We start from the raw sequence: 16,859 nt of genomic DNA on the forward strand, positions 1-16,859 counted from the left end.
CCATTATAGTTTCGCGGAATTTAGAGCGGATGTGTTTTGCAGTGTACAGATTATTTTACCATAAAGACAAATTCAAGTAGCGAATCGTTGAATAGTCAATTAGATAGATGGGATTAAGTTCGTATAAGCTCATTTGTTTTGCTCTCATAATAAAAGTATTTGCTAGAAATATATTATTTTAGTAGTAAATTAATCTAATTCTAAAGACAAATACACTCGGCAATTTTTTTCTATTTTAGCAGATAAAACAGACTTTGCCTTACTAACAAATAATGTCTGAAATTAGTTCAACTAAATTTTGTCACAATCATTACAAATAACAAAAGCAATTTTGTTAAAACAGTAAAATCATTTTTCTTCGTGTGTTGTTATGTAACTTATTTAATCTTTAACAAAAATCTTTTATAAACAATTCGCAAATTATGTGCTTGCAATCTGAAAAATTTTCGCGATATCGAAGCGATAGCAATCCGAAATTTCGCGCGGCCATTATTAATTGGTGTTAAAACGGCCGTCACTGCTAATCGATAAATCGTCGAAAAAGCCCTGTCACTCAGTTCGCCGTTGCATCGCCAATGAACTCGCCTCTTTCTCTGAATGGGATATTGATGAGACGATGATCATCATTTATACAATACGGGTATCCGACGACGGCTATTTCGCACAGTCATCGTATTTCCTACGGCTTAATTGTTTTCTATGATTGAATTCAAAAACGTTTCACCTAATAGTTCAGAAAAAAAGCCCCAGGATATTGTCACTGGTTTATTCTTGTACAATTCGTCGTCAGCAAATTGCAGCAAATGATTATTTATAGAAATATTTCATTTGCGTACGTTTTTTACGTTTTTGCTAAGTAAATTGATAAAAATGTGAGTGGAAAAATCTATATTTGTCTATCGATTTTATTTAAATATAATAAAAATTCTGGTATTTTTTTCTGGTTTAAACTCCTTTCAATCTATCTGCTTGTACGGAACAACTTTATGCGTTCTGCATACGTTCGCATGTACTACATATACTGCAATCATTAAAGCATCCATAAAGTGCTCGTAAAAGGCAAGCAATGGTTACCATCATGTTCGCCGCCATCTTGCCTCGTTTTCATAGTTTTGATATGTTTTATGATCGACTACTTTTTTTTAGCCGGAGTCAGTTACTCCTTCAAGAGTTTATCATCGTTTATCATACAATGATGGTTTCCAGCCCTCTCTGTTTCTTTTTTCTGTTTATCGTGATAATATTATAACAATTATACAGGGTTTCATCTAGAGTAAAAGAGAAGATAGTATTATAATCTTTGTATTATGACCATTCATATCTCCGTTATAAGGTGACGAATTTTAATAATTATGAAATCATTTGTTTAGTAGCCCGCAGTTATGCAATGGAATTAATATACAACGGCATTTGTTATAAAGCATTTTTATTTTTAAGCATTCTGAAACTTTTTCAAGGTATAATATTTTGCTGTTAAATTACATATGCTTTATCATTCTTTTTTAATTTAAGCGTATTATCACAAATATATGTATGTTTTTCTTATTATTTAACTTTTCACTCAACTATACACATTTTAACAAACAAAGTTAAGCAATAGTATGGAATTTTATTAATGTATAAATTCCCTAAAAGTGTTGACATCTCAATAGGCCTAATCCGGTCTTTTTTTTCAAAATTTTTATAATAAAATAGTTATTCAGTAAGTTAATTCTATCACTAATAATCTATCATTTACCTCACATATATTATAGATTTTTAATACTGCGGTCTATATTGAAGAAATTGTGTATACGTGCACATATTTGCATATATTGTGAAATATTTTCTCTTTATTTTGATTAAATAGATAATTGTGCACGGAACACTATTCTTCAAATAAAACCCTTTTTTGAAATCTATTTTAGCGAATCTTACCCTTGTTTATCTTTATTTTATTTATTATTCCATTATGCAGTGTCGTCACATTTTTATAAACAATATTCTGTTAGATATTTTATAATTTTGAATCTAGAATTAATCAAACATATTAACGAAAAAAATCGTAAAGTTTTTAATTTAAAATATTAATTATTAACAAAATTATTGTACAAAATGTAATGGAAGTCGTATTATCGCCTTTTTCTGTAATTTTCAATTTAACAAAGACAATTTCTATAAATCCTATTACCCATGCTTTCTTTCTTTTTTTCTTTACCAAAAGAGTCCAAGAAAATAATTTTTTGTTGGACTATTAAAATAATTATAAAGGGCACTCTCAAGCTAAAATTGCTAAAATATCAAAACTTTTTGTAGTATTACATCATTGTTTGAATGTTCTACATAATCATATTTACATTATTCTAACAAAATTATTTAATCTATATTTTTACACACTCCAACAAAATCGTTTTTTTTGCACATATATATTTTATTGATCTATAGAGATTAATAATCTCCTCTTGAAAATTTATTCATTCATTCTTTTCAGAATTTGGAGTACATTTTCCGCCGTGTATGACCACTTATCTTATTGAAATTAATCTTCACTTTTTGAAACTTATTTTCAAGAAGGCTTACAGCCCTCTCTGGTCGAGGACAATAACGTCATGCCTTCGTTTTGCCGTTGCTCAAGCATTTGATACTTGGAATTAAATCCTCCCCGAAGAATCCTTAAAATGAACTTCGTAATATCCTCGCATTCAGCATTTCGTTCTGTAAACATTTCTATACGATACGCTTCTACCTCAGCGCCATTGATAACTGTTTGGTTGAGAGAACCAGCAATTCGTTCGTCCGTTTTTCTAATAAACGAGAGAAAAAAAAGCACGCATACAAAAACACGTATACGCAAAGATCATCGGTAGAAACTGACCCGGGCTACCTTTGCCAAATATTTACTCCTAAGTCGACTCCCTCTCTCATTGTCCCCGCAATCGTTCCATTCCCGCTCAATCGAGCGTCCCCGCGAACCATTGTCCCGATCGAAGTCGGACAAACGTCGTGCTTTCCCTGCCGTTCTCGTCTCCGTTCCATCTGTTTCGAAATAACATTTAATCTCGTGCACGGATTTTATCGCTCGGTCGAACGCACGCATGGATCGCACGAGTGCTCGTCGATGAGCAACGAGCGGCTTGTTGTGACGTCCGACAATCCACCCTGGCACAACAAACGGGGATTAGCTCGCTCTTTTATTTGCCTACTTACGCCAGCGCGCTATCGCCGATTCCGCGATGCGGAATTAAACGGCGACGACAGTAATTCTATTTCTTACGCCGTCCGGCCGATCGGCCGACCGGCCGTTTAGCCGATTTTTCGTTCGCGATCCACGTTTTACGAGCTTTAACGTTCAATTGAGATCACCTGAGACTTCTTTCTTGGACCTATTCGAGAATTCACGCAAGAAAGAGGAGATTGGTTCGCAGGTTCTTAGATTATTATATACATACTAGCTATGCCCTGCCACGCGTTGCTGTGGCTCTCTATTCGTTTTGTTCAAATTTTCTTTGCTTTCGTTGTTTAACTTTCAAGAGCCTTGCTTTACTGTTGCTCTTTTTATTTTATTTTTGAATAAGCATTTATCTATCCTTAATAAATCTAATATTTATTTATTCACGTACTTTTCACTTTTTTTCTAAAAGCTGCCATGGATTTAGAAATCCATTCAAAAGACTGTTTCAAATAAGTTCCTTTTTTTTACCCTTTTTTTCAATAAAATAACAGCCATCTTTATTTTTTTTATTACCTTAATTTAAACACAATAGAAACATTCTTTGCTTCTCCCGGTCTCTCTTCGTCTTTCCCGGTCTCTACCCGTCTCTCCCCGTCTCTCCCGGTCTCTCCCCGTCTCTCCCGGTCTCTACCCGTCTCTCCCCGTCTCTCCCGGTCTCTCCCCGTCTCTTCCCGTCTCTCCCGGTCTCTCCTCGTTTCTCTGCGTCTCTCCTGGTCTCTCCCGGTCTCTCCCCGTCTCTCCCCATCTCTCTCGGTCTCTCTCCGTTTCTCACGGTCTCTATCCGTCTCTTCCCGTCTCTCCCGGTCTCTCCCGGTCTCTTCCCGTCTCAATGTGTCAAAATTTCAATAATATTAATGAAAAACTATTTTTTACACTTAAATTATGGCCATCATTTTTGAAACACGATATTTCCAAAATCAGACCTCATAAGAACACTCCCGGTTACGAAAGCAACGTTGTGTCAAAATTTCAAAGCAATCGGTGAAAAACTTACGGAGATCTTAGATGAGGAACAAACATTTACATTTTTATTTATATAGATACGATTTCGACGTAAAGCCTGATATTTATATAACAGCTCAAATTCTCTGAAAAAAAAAAGATTATCATTTTTCCTGAAGGATTTATTAATTTTACAATACTATTTATGTAAGTTTGGTGTGTAGCCCGCAGATATTTTGTCCCCTTCACCAACTCTGGCGCAATTTTAGTTAATAATTAGATTATGTCAATATTAGATTATTTATATCTACAAACATTTATTTTGCCAATAAAAATGGTGATATATACAAATATATACAAATCCTAAGTTACATTAATTAATAAAATTAAGTTAAAGTTAATGTGTGTGTAACTTAAAATTAATTTAGTTTTTCATTAAAAATTGCATGAATAAAAAACTCAGTTTGTCATTATTAACTCAGTTGTCAAGATTAAATTAATTTGAATTAAATTAAAACTTAAAATGTATTATTTATATTCAAACGTCGTCTTTTTTAAAAATCAGATTACTTTAAATAACAAAATAATTATAATGTAAATTAATGAAATTAATTTAATCTTTTATTTGCATAAATAAAGTTTAATAAAGAATACTCTTTTTGATATAAAAACATACTTTTTATTGTACATAAGTAAATTTTTAATTTAAAAAAATTAAATTAAAGTTTACGTGTTCAAAAGTTAACCACACACAGTTAAAAATTAAATTATTTAAAATTAAGTTAAAAGTTATTAATTTTTTAATCTTATTATTTCACTTTTGACTTTTTATTAATTAGTATCTAACTCTGCAAATATCAATAGTATTCTACAATTAAATCGCATAATAGAACAACTAAATTAATTTAATTTAGTGTTGGTCATTTCGTGCACAATTAGATTTCCATTTTTATTAATTGAGAAACGAAAGTGTGCGGTCGAAAGGTGAGGTCGAGCTACCAGATCGAGAGATTTACATGACGTATGTGAGAACAAGATCGGAAAGCAAGATCGACAGTTATCTTCTCAAAGGACCTACCATTTTCCTTACATACAGTAGAACCTGCCTCGAATCTTACCGGCGCACAATAAAGAATACTCTCCTTCCTTGCGGTTTTCACCTCGCGCGGGAATGAAATGAAACTAGCGGCGGCGGGATTGCGGCTTTCGAGTGTACAAGAAAACCCAGCGGCCGTCCTTTGAGTCCGACTCCATTCTACGTATTGTACGACTTTACATTTGTCAAAACGTAACGTGGCCTCTGCACATATGGAGGCGGGCGCGCCGGCACCTAGTCAAAGTTAAACGCCTTGGGGGCTTTCAGCAAAACTAGACAAAAGACGCGACGCTTTTCGGCATTCGTCAAGATTTCGCAGGATAGTATTGATTAACGATGGGAATAACTTTTTGTTCGAGGCTCGCCTGGTGTTTTTCCCAATACCGCCCACTGTTTTAATACATATAGATGATTTCAGAAAAATCCCAAGTACACGGGGAGCATTTTTTCTTAGAATTTATCCTCACAATTACGATAATCGTAGGACAATATGGACTTCCAAGAACTTTACTATAATTTTAGTGAAATTCAATAAAAAATTTCAGTAAAGTTTTATATCATAAAACTAACTTTTATATTATAAATTATTTGATAATAATGGAAAATTCTCTCCGTATATAAATCTCAAGGCGCTGATTGAATAGGCAGTAATTTTCAAGTTTCCTTTCAACACGGAAAAAGGCGCACACTTAAAACAGTATTATCGAACGAAACGCAAATGCAATTTTACAACAAGCAAACTCGATTTTCGATATCGATGCAGCAAAATAATGGAGAACGTAAAGAGTCATTGGAGCTCACACCACAGCGCACTTGGCAGTCATCGCGCGTCTTCAGTTGCGTTATGAAGAAAAAGCGCTGGACATCTTTCGACGTTTTACCATCGTCTCCCTTCTCTCCCTTCTCACCTGTACGGCGACGACGACGAGGCCGGTGACAGGAATTTAAACCTGGGTTCCGCCACCTTTACTGTCTGTAGATGCAACTTGTCTCCGGGCTATTCTCCCATTCTTCCGTTTGTCATACCGGGGAACGTGAACGAGCCGCCAAAGATGCCGCCAAAGGGGATCCCCCGTCGAAGGATCCTCCGTCGTTTGACGGTCGCCGGAAAAAGGTCACTTCATCACGTAACCACCTTTATCTCTCGTCTTTCCAGAAGATGCGCGCCGCGCGATTAAAATGCATCGAGGACCACGGCCTCGTACTCCTTTCAAGAAGCGAAGGTGAGAGAGTGAATCGCGGTTACCGCAAAAGATGCCGGACACGGAGAAATCGAAGCACAAATAAGTTACTTTACATATGCAGGTATCTGGGAAAACATTTAGATATTCTTTTCTTACAAAATTTTCTACGTTATTCTTAATGCGTCTCTTCAACTTCACGTTCTTTGCAAATAATCAAAACTGATACGGGCAATGTTTTTCCCTTGAATCGCGGGAGGAATCATATCTTTGTCCAAAAATAATGTTTCAATTAATGATAAGCGTCATCTTGTCACGTTGAATTGCGATTGCAAATTTTATACTCTTGTCGCCGTTTAGTATTACAGCGTAAAATCTAAGAAGAAGGAAATACATGTCACAGTTTGATATTCCTACATATAAAGAACAACAATTCTCCGTTGAAGCATCTAAAAATTTAGCTGGAATCTAAAAATAATTTCGTCGGACCATTAAAACGAAGGACACTTAAGCGTGATGAGCAATGCTGTAATAAAAGGCGTCGACATTCCAACAATCAGCTTGAGCGTCCTACAAAATTATTTTCAGATCTGTGTTCGACTTTTAGATTACTTCAGCAAGATCTTTTTCTTCGCATATATCGTAAGACACACCTTTCGGTCCTCGCGGTCCAGCGTCAAGCCCTCGTTGTCGTCGGCGTCTATTTCCCGGCGAGGATATCAGTGCGACTAATTATCAATTATCGTTATTAGCTCGTTCGGCCGGCTCCTCTTCCCGCGGCATCGGCGAGACGGGGGTGGCGCGGCCAGGTGTGCTCCTCGCCGCCTCGTGTGGGGACCGTTCGAGAGGCTGGGCGGCGGTGTTCGGGCGAGTCAGCATTCCTTCGCGCGGCCTCTGACATCGGCGGTCCTCTCAGAGGGCTCTACCCGTCTCCGTTCGATCCTCGGGATTCCCCCCCTCCCCGTCTCCCGTTCCCGTTCTTCTCGTCCCGCTTTTGCCGGCCGGAAGAGAAAGGGGAAGAAAAAAAAGGGCCGCTGCGCCCGAGAGCGCGAGCGGGAGGAGGCAGAAAGATCGAGTATTATGGCGCGCGGATGTGTGCGCGTATATATGCGTGCGATCGTTTAGGTGCCCATATGTCGGACTTGTAATGAGAGAACGAATGCGCTCTCTCCGTCGGGAGACAGGGGGGCGGGCACCCGATGAAACGCTTTATAGATTATCGCCCCGGCCCACGCCATTGTTTTATCGCGCGTGCGATCGTCCTGTTAGCGCGTCGGCGCGGCGCGGCGCCTGGAAATGTCAATTATGCCGGAGTGTGTAATTAAACCGCGGGTCCAAGAACTCTCGCTTCGTGATCACCACCACCAGAGCTCGACCTATGCGAACGGATACGTCGATCGCCCTCGCGCGAAGCTCTTTTATTCGTTTCCAATTGTTTCCCGGCATGGTTTATGAATTACTCCCCCCCCCCCCCGTAAGGGCGGCGCGACCGAGGTGTTTCGCGGCTTTTGCATTCTTTCGCTTGCCGTTCGCGCACGGTCGCCCGTTCCTCGTTCAGCGATGATGTAAGACCCGGCGGGAGCCGGCGCTGTCGACGTGTGCGACAAGCGTCTGTTGCATCGGCGGCGGGTGAGTTACCAGCTTCACTTCCAGGTGATCCCGTCGCTCGATGCTGGCGCGAGCCCGCGCCTCGGGGCCAAGCCGTTGTGGGTGATAGGCACAATCAATATCGGCCTCACGAGGATGAAAAGCGGCCGATCGGGCCGTGAATAGATCGCGTGAAAAGACGCGTGTAATCAATTACGGGGGCGGGGAGGGGGGAGGGGGGCGGTCCCGCGGTGTCGAGAGCAAATATCTCATTCGTAGCAACGTCATCCAGAAATGTGCCGGTCAGCATTCCCGCTGTGCGTGTGCGTACAGCGCTCGTACACGCGCGCGCGCGCGCGTCCTGTCGCCTCGCCGAGAGCATATTATAGCTACGCGCAACGCACACCACGTCCCGCGAAGTCATTTTGCGCGATTAACACGTTGATCGCGGACCGAGATTACCGGAAATACGGCGAAACGCCGACTCGCGCCGTTATTAGAGTGTTAACAGCGGGGACCTGTGACGCTAAGACGTTTGTGACTCTTTGAAACGCCGCGCGTCCGTCAAAGAAAGTTACAGCCGCGGGGACTCGAGGCTTTTGCATCCGTGAGCGTGTGGTGGGGGACTTGTGTTCTCTTCGATCGCCACATCGATCACGCGTGATCGTGATCCGAAATCGGGACACTTACACCGAGCATTCGAGAATATAATACACACATTCGGTAGGCTTGACGTTTCCCCGAAAGCGGGGTGGAGTCTGGCGCGAGGTGGACGGTTATATATCGGGGCCGCATAAGCGGCAGCATCCGTTGTCGCAGCCGTAAGACCGCCGCCGCTTTCCTGCGCCTCCCTTTTGCTTTCCGCGTGTCGAATCGGCCGCTGAATGGCGGAAAAGGTGCCTGCCGCACCTCCGTAGGCTATAAATCTAGCCCCGATCCCTCTCCCGGGCACCACCTTCCCACTCCCGCCGCTCATGGGGGTCCCCGGGTACCGTGTGTGAGGTCCCCCTAAATGGTAACAAATGTCCTCAAAACGCCAACAATGAGCCTGCGAAGCGGTTGACATCCATGTGCCACGGTCTGTCTTCCTGTCAACGCCCGTGTATATACGCGCCGTACGTGTGAGCGCGTTATAAGGGAGGAGGAGGAAGAGGGATGGGGCGACCGGTAGTCGGTAGTACGAGGGTTGGTGACCGAGCTCGATGACAGTTTCCGCCGGTACAATTAGGCCGCTGCGTTAGGTACTCGCCAACAAGACACCGTCTCTTTCTCTCTCTCTCTCTCTCTCTCTCTCTCTCTCTCTCTCTCTCTCTCTCTTTCTTGTCATCGTCGTTGGTGGTCCCGTGTAAGGGCAGTTGTGATGACGGTGCAGAGTTTTCTTTTATTTGCCGGAGTCCCGTTCCTTTCTCCACAAACAATCGCCTCTCGATTATGACTCTTAGAATTATTATGTATTCGTCCCCGCGCGAACCCCCCTACGCACATCGGAATAAAGAATTCATAGAAGATGCATATCGATCGATCGCGACATGAGCTCTCGACGTTGCTTTTTATTGGTTGCACTTTAATGAGGATCCGCTTGAGTAGCGTTCCCCTGCGTTCGTAACACGAGTCTCAAGTGAAACGTTGACAGCATCGTGGTCAGTTTCGACCTATCCATTGACCTGACCGCTAAAATTATGAGGTGGTTAGCTATGCCTCTCCGGGATGAAACGAGCTACCGCGTTCATTATTTCGAAACCGCATTGCTGGTCGCCTTTTTAAAAGGGCTCACAAACGCGCCGACTTTTTTTTTTGTTTCGATATCGACAGCACAGATTTATGGAAACTCGACGCCTGGGTGTATTCTTCAAAAATATGCGGCGGTTTTCTTTAGTACTTTCTCGTTGCTGAATTGCTAAATGGCCTTGAAAAATTTGGAACGACACGATAAATAATTTTATTTTATTTCTTGATTTTTTATTAGATATTTCAATATTATCACTGATATCATTGATATCTTTATTGTATCGTACTGTACTGATATCTTTTTTTTTCTTAGCATAGCCTCTCTCTTTTTTAACAAAAGTTGGCAATCCAGATGACTAGTTGAATTTTTAGCTTCTATTTCTAATTGTTCTTTTATTTAATTTTGGAGTCTGCGTACTTTTTATTATTATTTAAATTTGAAAAACTATTGCACTCGCGAGAACGTTTGCTGTATATCCAAACTAGCGATGATAATCTTTAAACTGAGATTTTTTGCGTTTTTCTATTGCTCCCTTATCTATGATTTTTTTTCTTAATTATCAATCTGAGTGTCTTATATTTTTCATCTTTTATAACACGTAAAAATGTACTTCTCTTTTTTACGGTATACAATAATTCTTTTTTTTTTGCATTTTATAAAAGATCTCAGTGTTTGTCACTTTCTGTACCCTAAGATATTTTTGGTACTCTATTTCGAAATGTACATATTTTCTACCTTTCAAAAACTTTGATACTTTTCATCTTTAGACTGAGTATCTAACTTTCACGTTTACACACAAGAGAACCGACACAACATAATAGCTAATTATACATATTCTAAGATTTATTATTTTTAAGATTTATTATTAAATAATTGACATTGAACACGTGATAAAAAACATTTTTATACTTATATACACACACAGAAAAACAGTTATTTTACTGCTAAGAAAAACGATTACTCAATTTACATTTTTCCTCATAATAAGTAATAATTATCTTCAATAAAGAATGTTTCTTATTAATAGTCTTAAATATATTTATCACAAATAAAAAAAATTTATTATCATATACTTGAAAAAAGAATTTATACTTAAAAAATATTATAAAATTAAATTGAAGAAAAGTCAAAGTAATAAGTAAATTAAATGTTTATTTTGATATTATATTTTTAATTAAAGTATTAAATTATTAAGATTTAGAATATGTTTTAAATAAATTTATTACTTATAACAAACTTACGTTAGATTTGTTAATACATTATATAAACTTACCAATTATTTAAAATAAGTAATACTTATTTAATTAAAATACAAATTTTGTATGTGTACGTAGAAGTTTATTTTATGTAAATCTTATTTGTTTCAAGTAAATAATGAGTGTTTCTTAAGATTATTCATCAAGGAGATATTCCTTACAGAGATAAATATTACTTAAAAATAGAAAACTAAAAAAAAATGAGAGAAATTGGTTTTCTTAGCATGACAAAATAAATTTTTGTATGTGTACAAAATATATTGTGTATTTTGACCATTAATTTCGTGTGTGTATATACGATAATTTTATTTAATATTTTGTCATTATTTTTATCATCTTTTATGTACATTTTAGAACTGAAATAAAAACATACATAAGAAGAAAGATAAAATTAAAAAAATCTGTACTTTTGTAATTTTATTTAAATATCTTTTAATCTGAATTTGTTAATAATAAGTTATTAAATTTTTTCAATGTAAAAACAAGTTTGCTTTTAATGAATAGAACATAAAAGATCTGTTCGACAACACTTTCACTGATTATTAAGCTTTCTCTCTTTTTGCAAACATCATTAACTTTTGACGACATTTACGAACAAACTAAAGAATGCGCTGTATCTTAAATATCAACTTTGACATATTTGTAAAATTTTATTTTGCCAGCATCTTTGCAATATTATAAAAGAAGCTATTTTCCTGTTTGCGAATGCTGCAAGTGCAATGTACGTTCGCGAAAATACCCGAGTACAAAGTGCCTTTATAGAACGATCGATTGATCGTCCTCGAGCGATGTTGCCGTATAATTAGCATTTTTCCGTAATATACGCGCGAGTCTCGACTCTTAAAGTGCGCCCGATTAAATCGCGGCTTAATGAAAGAGAAGACTACGACGAATTGCGGGCCGAGGTGGTGCTGAAAACGTAGAGTGAGGTGGCTCAGAAGAAACGACGGAGGCGATGCAGGAAATTAAAGCGACAATGCAGTCGTTAAGTTGCGTCTACGCGCTTCGTACCTCACTACAATCGCGCTTTAAGTGATTAGGACGAAAAGACTGGTATTTAATGACACTCGAAAGTACTCCTTCGCAGAGGATTGAGAAACAAAATTACTTACGCGCGACTAATTAATAAATGCAGAAATCATATATAAAGAAACAGGTAATACAATTGCTTCGTGTCAAAGCATTTTCTCTAAATTGTCAATTTAAATTACATAATATTCGGAGACTCTCGCTCGCAGATCCATTCGAAGAAAGATGTTACGGTTAAGTTGGATATAAAATGTAAGAATAAGTAATTATCAATCAATCCGAAAGGATTATCCCGCATAAACCCCGGGCTTTTTCTTAATTCAATCCATGAGTAAAGCCGCGCCCGTAAAGACACACGTCGTACGATACGGGTATGTACATCGCTCTCGGAGGATTATACGCTCGCGTGACAAGGATCGCGTCCACGGATCCTGGCGGCCTGCGGCCCGATTCGTGCGGCGCATTAGATACACGCTTTGATATCAGCCCAGACGTGCCAGCTCTCTGCTCCCTTTCTCGCGTCCTTGCGTCCCTTTTTTTTTTCTCTCGCGCCCGTGTAATCGCTCACTGACTCCTCTCGCATTCCTCATCCGCGTCGATGTGTCGACTCTCGAACCCGCGATGTTTTCGCGATCCTCCTCCCGGAGATAAGGATATTACGAACCGTGGAGCGACAAAGTAGCACGCTGCGACGTTGATAAAGCGAGAAAGTCGTGAATAAATTGGAGAGATGTGTGGTTAATCCTGTGTTGTCGAGTTACAAACATTTATAATATATATAATAAAGAATTAATATACATTATAAATTGCTTTTCTAAAAAAATACTGTACATCTTTAATCTCCTAAAATTTGCTCTAAATGTTTCATCTATCCCAAAAATCTCCCAATACGGAAAGTTAATTTCTGTAAAATTTTTCCCACATTATTTTTATTTTTTCTTACCGATGTGATATAAGCAATCCAATCATTTGTCCCTTGATAAAAAAAAACCGCACCGCGAAATCCTGTTTCAATTAGGAAACACACGAGAATGTTTTCGATGGTCAGAGTCTTTTTACGTTATTACGTGGGCAATAAATTTACTTTTTTTGCTCGTTGGGACGATCAATTTGATTCCGACACAGTAAAGCGAAGTAACGCTATTACAACATGCAAATCACCGTTTTTAGCGTACTAAGGATCTCACCTCGATATTATCGCGGCTTCGAGAGATTTTATTGACTCTTCGCGCGCGGCTCGATAATAGCGCGCTGAAGCAACGCGCGACGGCCGAACAATGTGAAGCCGTCGAGCCGGCGCGATGTAATCTGCAAATTTGATTGCGAATCATGCGAGCGGGGGTCGGCAGCGCGCGTATTATAAGAAAAGGGATCCCGGTGCGGTGTGCGCCGAGGTGTGCTTAAACATTAAAAACAGTATCCTGCGAGCGTCGGCGGCGCATTCCCGATGAGAGCGAGATCGCCGATCGTCGATACAATCAATAAACCTGATTGTGAATCACTTAGCGGCGTTGTTCATCGCGCGAATATTCTCCTGGGTCCGATCTCTGTCTCGCGTTGGAGATCCGAGAAGGAGAGCGAGAGGAAGAGAGAGGAGTAAAAAAGGAAAGAAAGAGAGAGAGAGAGAGAGAGATGGCGCAAAAGAGGGACCAGGACGGATATACACATATTATACACGGTGCAGTACGAGGAGGGGGAGGAGGAGAACAGAGAGAAAGAGAGAGAGAGAGAGAGAGAGAGAGAGAGAGAGAGAGAGAACGGGGTGACGCAGGGGGGTGGGCAGGACCCATTAGGCTAATCCCTCGTCGGCGGCCGAGGCCAAAGGAACGGAATAAGAAGGAATAAGAAAGCCACAGGCTACGTGTCATTCCTGCTTGCCTGCCGACACCTATACCCTGACCGACACCTCCGCCATACTACGAGTATATCCGTCCAGAGGTGCTCCCTATCACGATTGCCCCCTCGCTCCCTATTCCGCGAGCCCGTATAAGTTATTCAACCGCACGGCGCCGATAGTACGGCCGCGATATGTGATTCGCCCTTATCTGGAAAGCAAAACGGAAAAAGGGTGAATCGAGGGAGCGGCTTGAAATATATAAGCTCCTTGTCAAAGTTGCTGGCACTTGGCGGGTCACTGCGTACAAAAAATAAAGAAAATTCCGATTGTCTTTTGCCATCTCGACACATATGTATTGTGACTTTCTCTTAATTAATAAAGTTCCGTGAAAAGTATCTATTCACTTTGTAACGGCGCTCGCGATATTTTAACGGCGAAGTGTTTCCTTTCCTTTTGATATCGATAGCAGGAAGTCGTAAAGCTACATCCGTTTCGGGATTTATTTATTTTCACGGTGTGTTTTGTGTGTGTGTGTGTGTGTGTGTGTGAGAGAGAGAGAAACGGACGTAGCTTTTGTCTTGAAATCCGCGCGAACGAGTCGCGGCGCGGATAAATTGCAATCTCGCCGACGCTTTAATTCGGCCGATCGGCATTAATCAATTTTACTGACCGCGAAAGCGGTTAATGACGAATAAACGGCGGTGCGAACGCGAGATCGAACGTGCACCCGCTCGTTAAATAATTATTCATTTTCGCGCCAGTCCGCGCCGCGCCGCGGCGAGGGGACGGGGGCGTGGAGAGGGGGAGGGTGGTTGAAGCGAGCGAACGAGCAGTCGAGATTTCTATCATCGTAATTTTGGGGAAAGATTACGAATCGCGCGCCGCGTGTACGGCGGTTGCACATCGCGAGCCGCGCGTAATTAACCGTACCGAAAGCGATACCCATCTGTAATTGACGGTTTCCGTGCGGTTAGCGTTTCCTCGATCGGGAGGCGCCTCCTCGCTGGAAATTCGCGCCCCGGTTTACGCCGTTAATTATTGTTTTTCGAAATTTCTCGAGTGCTTCTGGTTATTACTTATGGCATGCGCGCGATATTTTTACCGCCGTGTCCTCTCGCACGCCGCCGCCCCGGCCCCGTTCTCGGCGCTTCAATCTCGTGTCCGAGAAACGTTATGTCAAGAAGATTACTCTCGACTCGCCAGAGGATTTGCGTGAAACGATACGCGCGCGCTGCGAGGCCAATTTGCTCGATTAGATTGATTAAGGAATCGTCGCGGCAGGAACGCGGCAGGGAGCCGCGGATGAGCACCGCTGTCGACGTGTGGCAGGCGGCCCGTTTGATCTCCGCGGGACCCTCGCGGAGCCCCTGGGCCTTGAGGCCCCGGCTCTTGCCTCTTGGGCTCTCGACTCCTTCCTCGCATTCTCGACGGTCCGCGATCGAAGGATCTTTTCTCGACCCCGGCAGCGTCCTCTTCGCTCGGCCTGACTTCTTAAGACTTTGGGACACCTGTACCGCTAATTCCACCGTGTCTACCTGTATCAATCACGAAAACAGATTCCCGCTTCGCGTTCGGAACACCTAGCTGAATCGTGCGCGCCCGCCGCCGGCTTAGGAATCGGGATATTCCGTCAAAGCGAGATGGAGGTCCGGAGCCCCGAGAGGGCTCAATGGCAGGTATTTACGATTAGAATCACGCAATCTAATGAGTTTATTTGTAACGCTTACTATACTTGCAGCACTTGCTGTAATTTGTAACATTCACGAAGCAATCACCATCATTTCTCTTCACTATCATTAAGTTTTCAGAGGGAGAAATGTGGCTACGTCTTGTTGTACTTTAAACAATACTTAATCCTTCGTGTGATTTGTGTCTCTCTATACTCTGCATAATCTACTGAAATAAAATATAAAGTTCAATAATCCACCTGCAGCTTTTTTACCATCAAATCAAATGATAAAGAAGCGGCACTTATGCCTATCGGTTATATCAATCAATTATTTATTTTTGTTTTGCAAGCTGGCAAGATCCGCTTCAAATTGATCAGCGAGGACATTGCACTGCCGATTCTCTGCGCGTTCAGCAGGAAAGTTGCGGAAAGTTACCGGTGTCTTTTCGAACACATCGCGGGACGAAATCGCGTCACGGAAATCTCGGAAGGAGGTAGGCGAGAGACGGGACGAGAGACGCGGGATAATATCCCGCGCGTCCCATAAGATATTGACACTTCTGTAATCCGTTTGTCGGACATGTGGGCAACCTGGCTAATCCTGCTCACGCCCACCGGAGATTAAATCCCGCCGCGCCGGCTAACTTGGTCCCTAACAGCGAGAGCGAGCGAAGGTCTCGATATATATATATATATACGCTCGCGTACGTCAAACGTGTGGACTGTGGGTCCACGCAGGGACCGGCGGAGGTTAAAAGCTCTTGATGCCCCTCGAGACGATGGATCGCGCGTCTCTTCTTTCTTTCTTTTTTTAATCGTCTCTTCCTCCTGCGTTCCATATTTCTCGCGCGATATCGCGCCGGCACGGCCTTTGCTATCTGGCTCGCTGCGCGGACTTCTTTCTCGCTGCTGACAGCCTAAAAGGGTAATTAACCCTTCGACTGTCCGATGGGAACTTTACGTGACTTTCGTGCCGTTTCATGAGCGCGTTTTGCTTCTCCGGCGAGCGAACGACGAGCGAATGACGAGAATTGACGACGACTTATCGACGTTCGGGATTTATTGGAAAGTCGTACAGATCGTAACGCGGGATTTTTTTACAGTGAAATTTAGTAATGGGTATACGAAACGAAGAAGCTCAGACTTACCGCCGCCTAATATGCCGTTGATAGTGTAATCCTTTTTGCCGTCATCTCCCGACTTGCCGCCACCCCGAAGGAGTCTGCTAATGGAGCTGACGCTTGGTGGATCCGAAAAACCTTCCTGCACACGAACCAAGCTACTTATTAAAATAGCGAACTACATATAAATTTAATTTATTC

At 41.3% G+C, this 16,859-nt stretch overlaps 1 protein-coding gene across 1 annotated transcript in view; it reads right to left on the reverse strand.

Moving 5' to 3' along the window:
* LOC105830075 (protein gooseberry-neuro) overlaps positions 1-16,859 on the reverse strand; it is a 32,156-nt gene that overhangs the window by 4,242 nt on the left and 11,055 nt on the right. The window contains exon 3 of the mRNA XM_036283025.1: positions 16,689-16,800. Within this exon, the coding sequence (XP_036138918.1) occupies positions 16,689-16,800 (112 nt within the window). The remainder of the gene's footprint in view (positions 1-16,688; positions 16,801-16,859) is intronic.

This window comes from Monomorium pharaonis, chromosome 2 (assembly GCF_013373865.1).
Source record: "Monomorium pharaonis isolate MP-MQ-018 chromosome 2, ASM1337386v2, whole genome shotgun sequence".
Classification (NCBI taxonomy): Eukaryota; Metazoa; Arthropoda; class Insecta; order Hymenoptera; family Formicidae; genus Monomorium; species Monomorium pharaonis.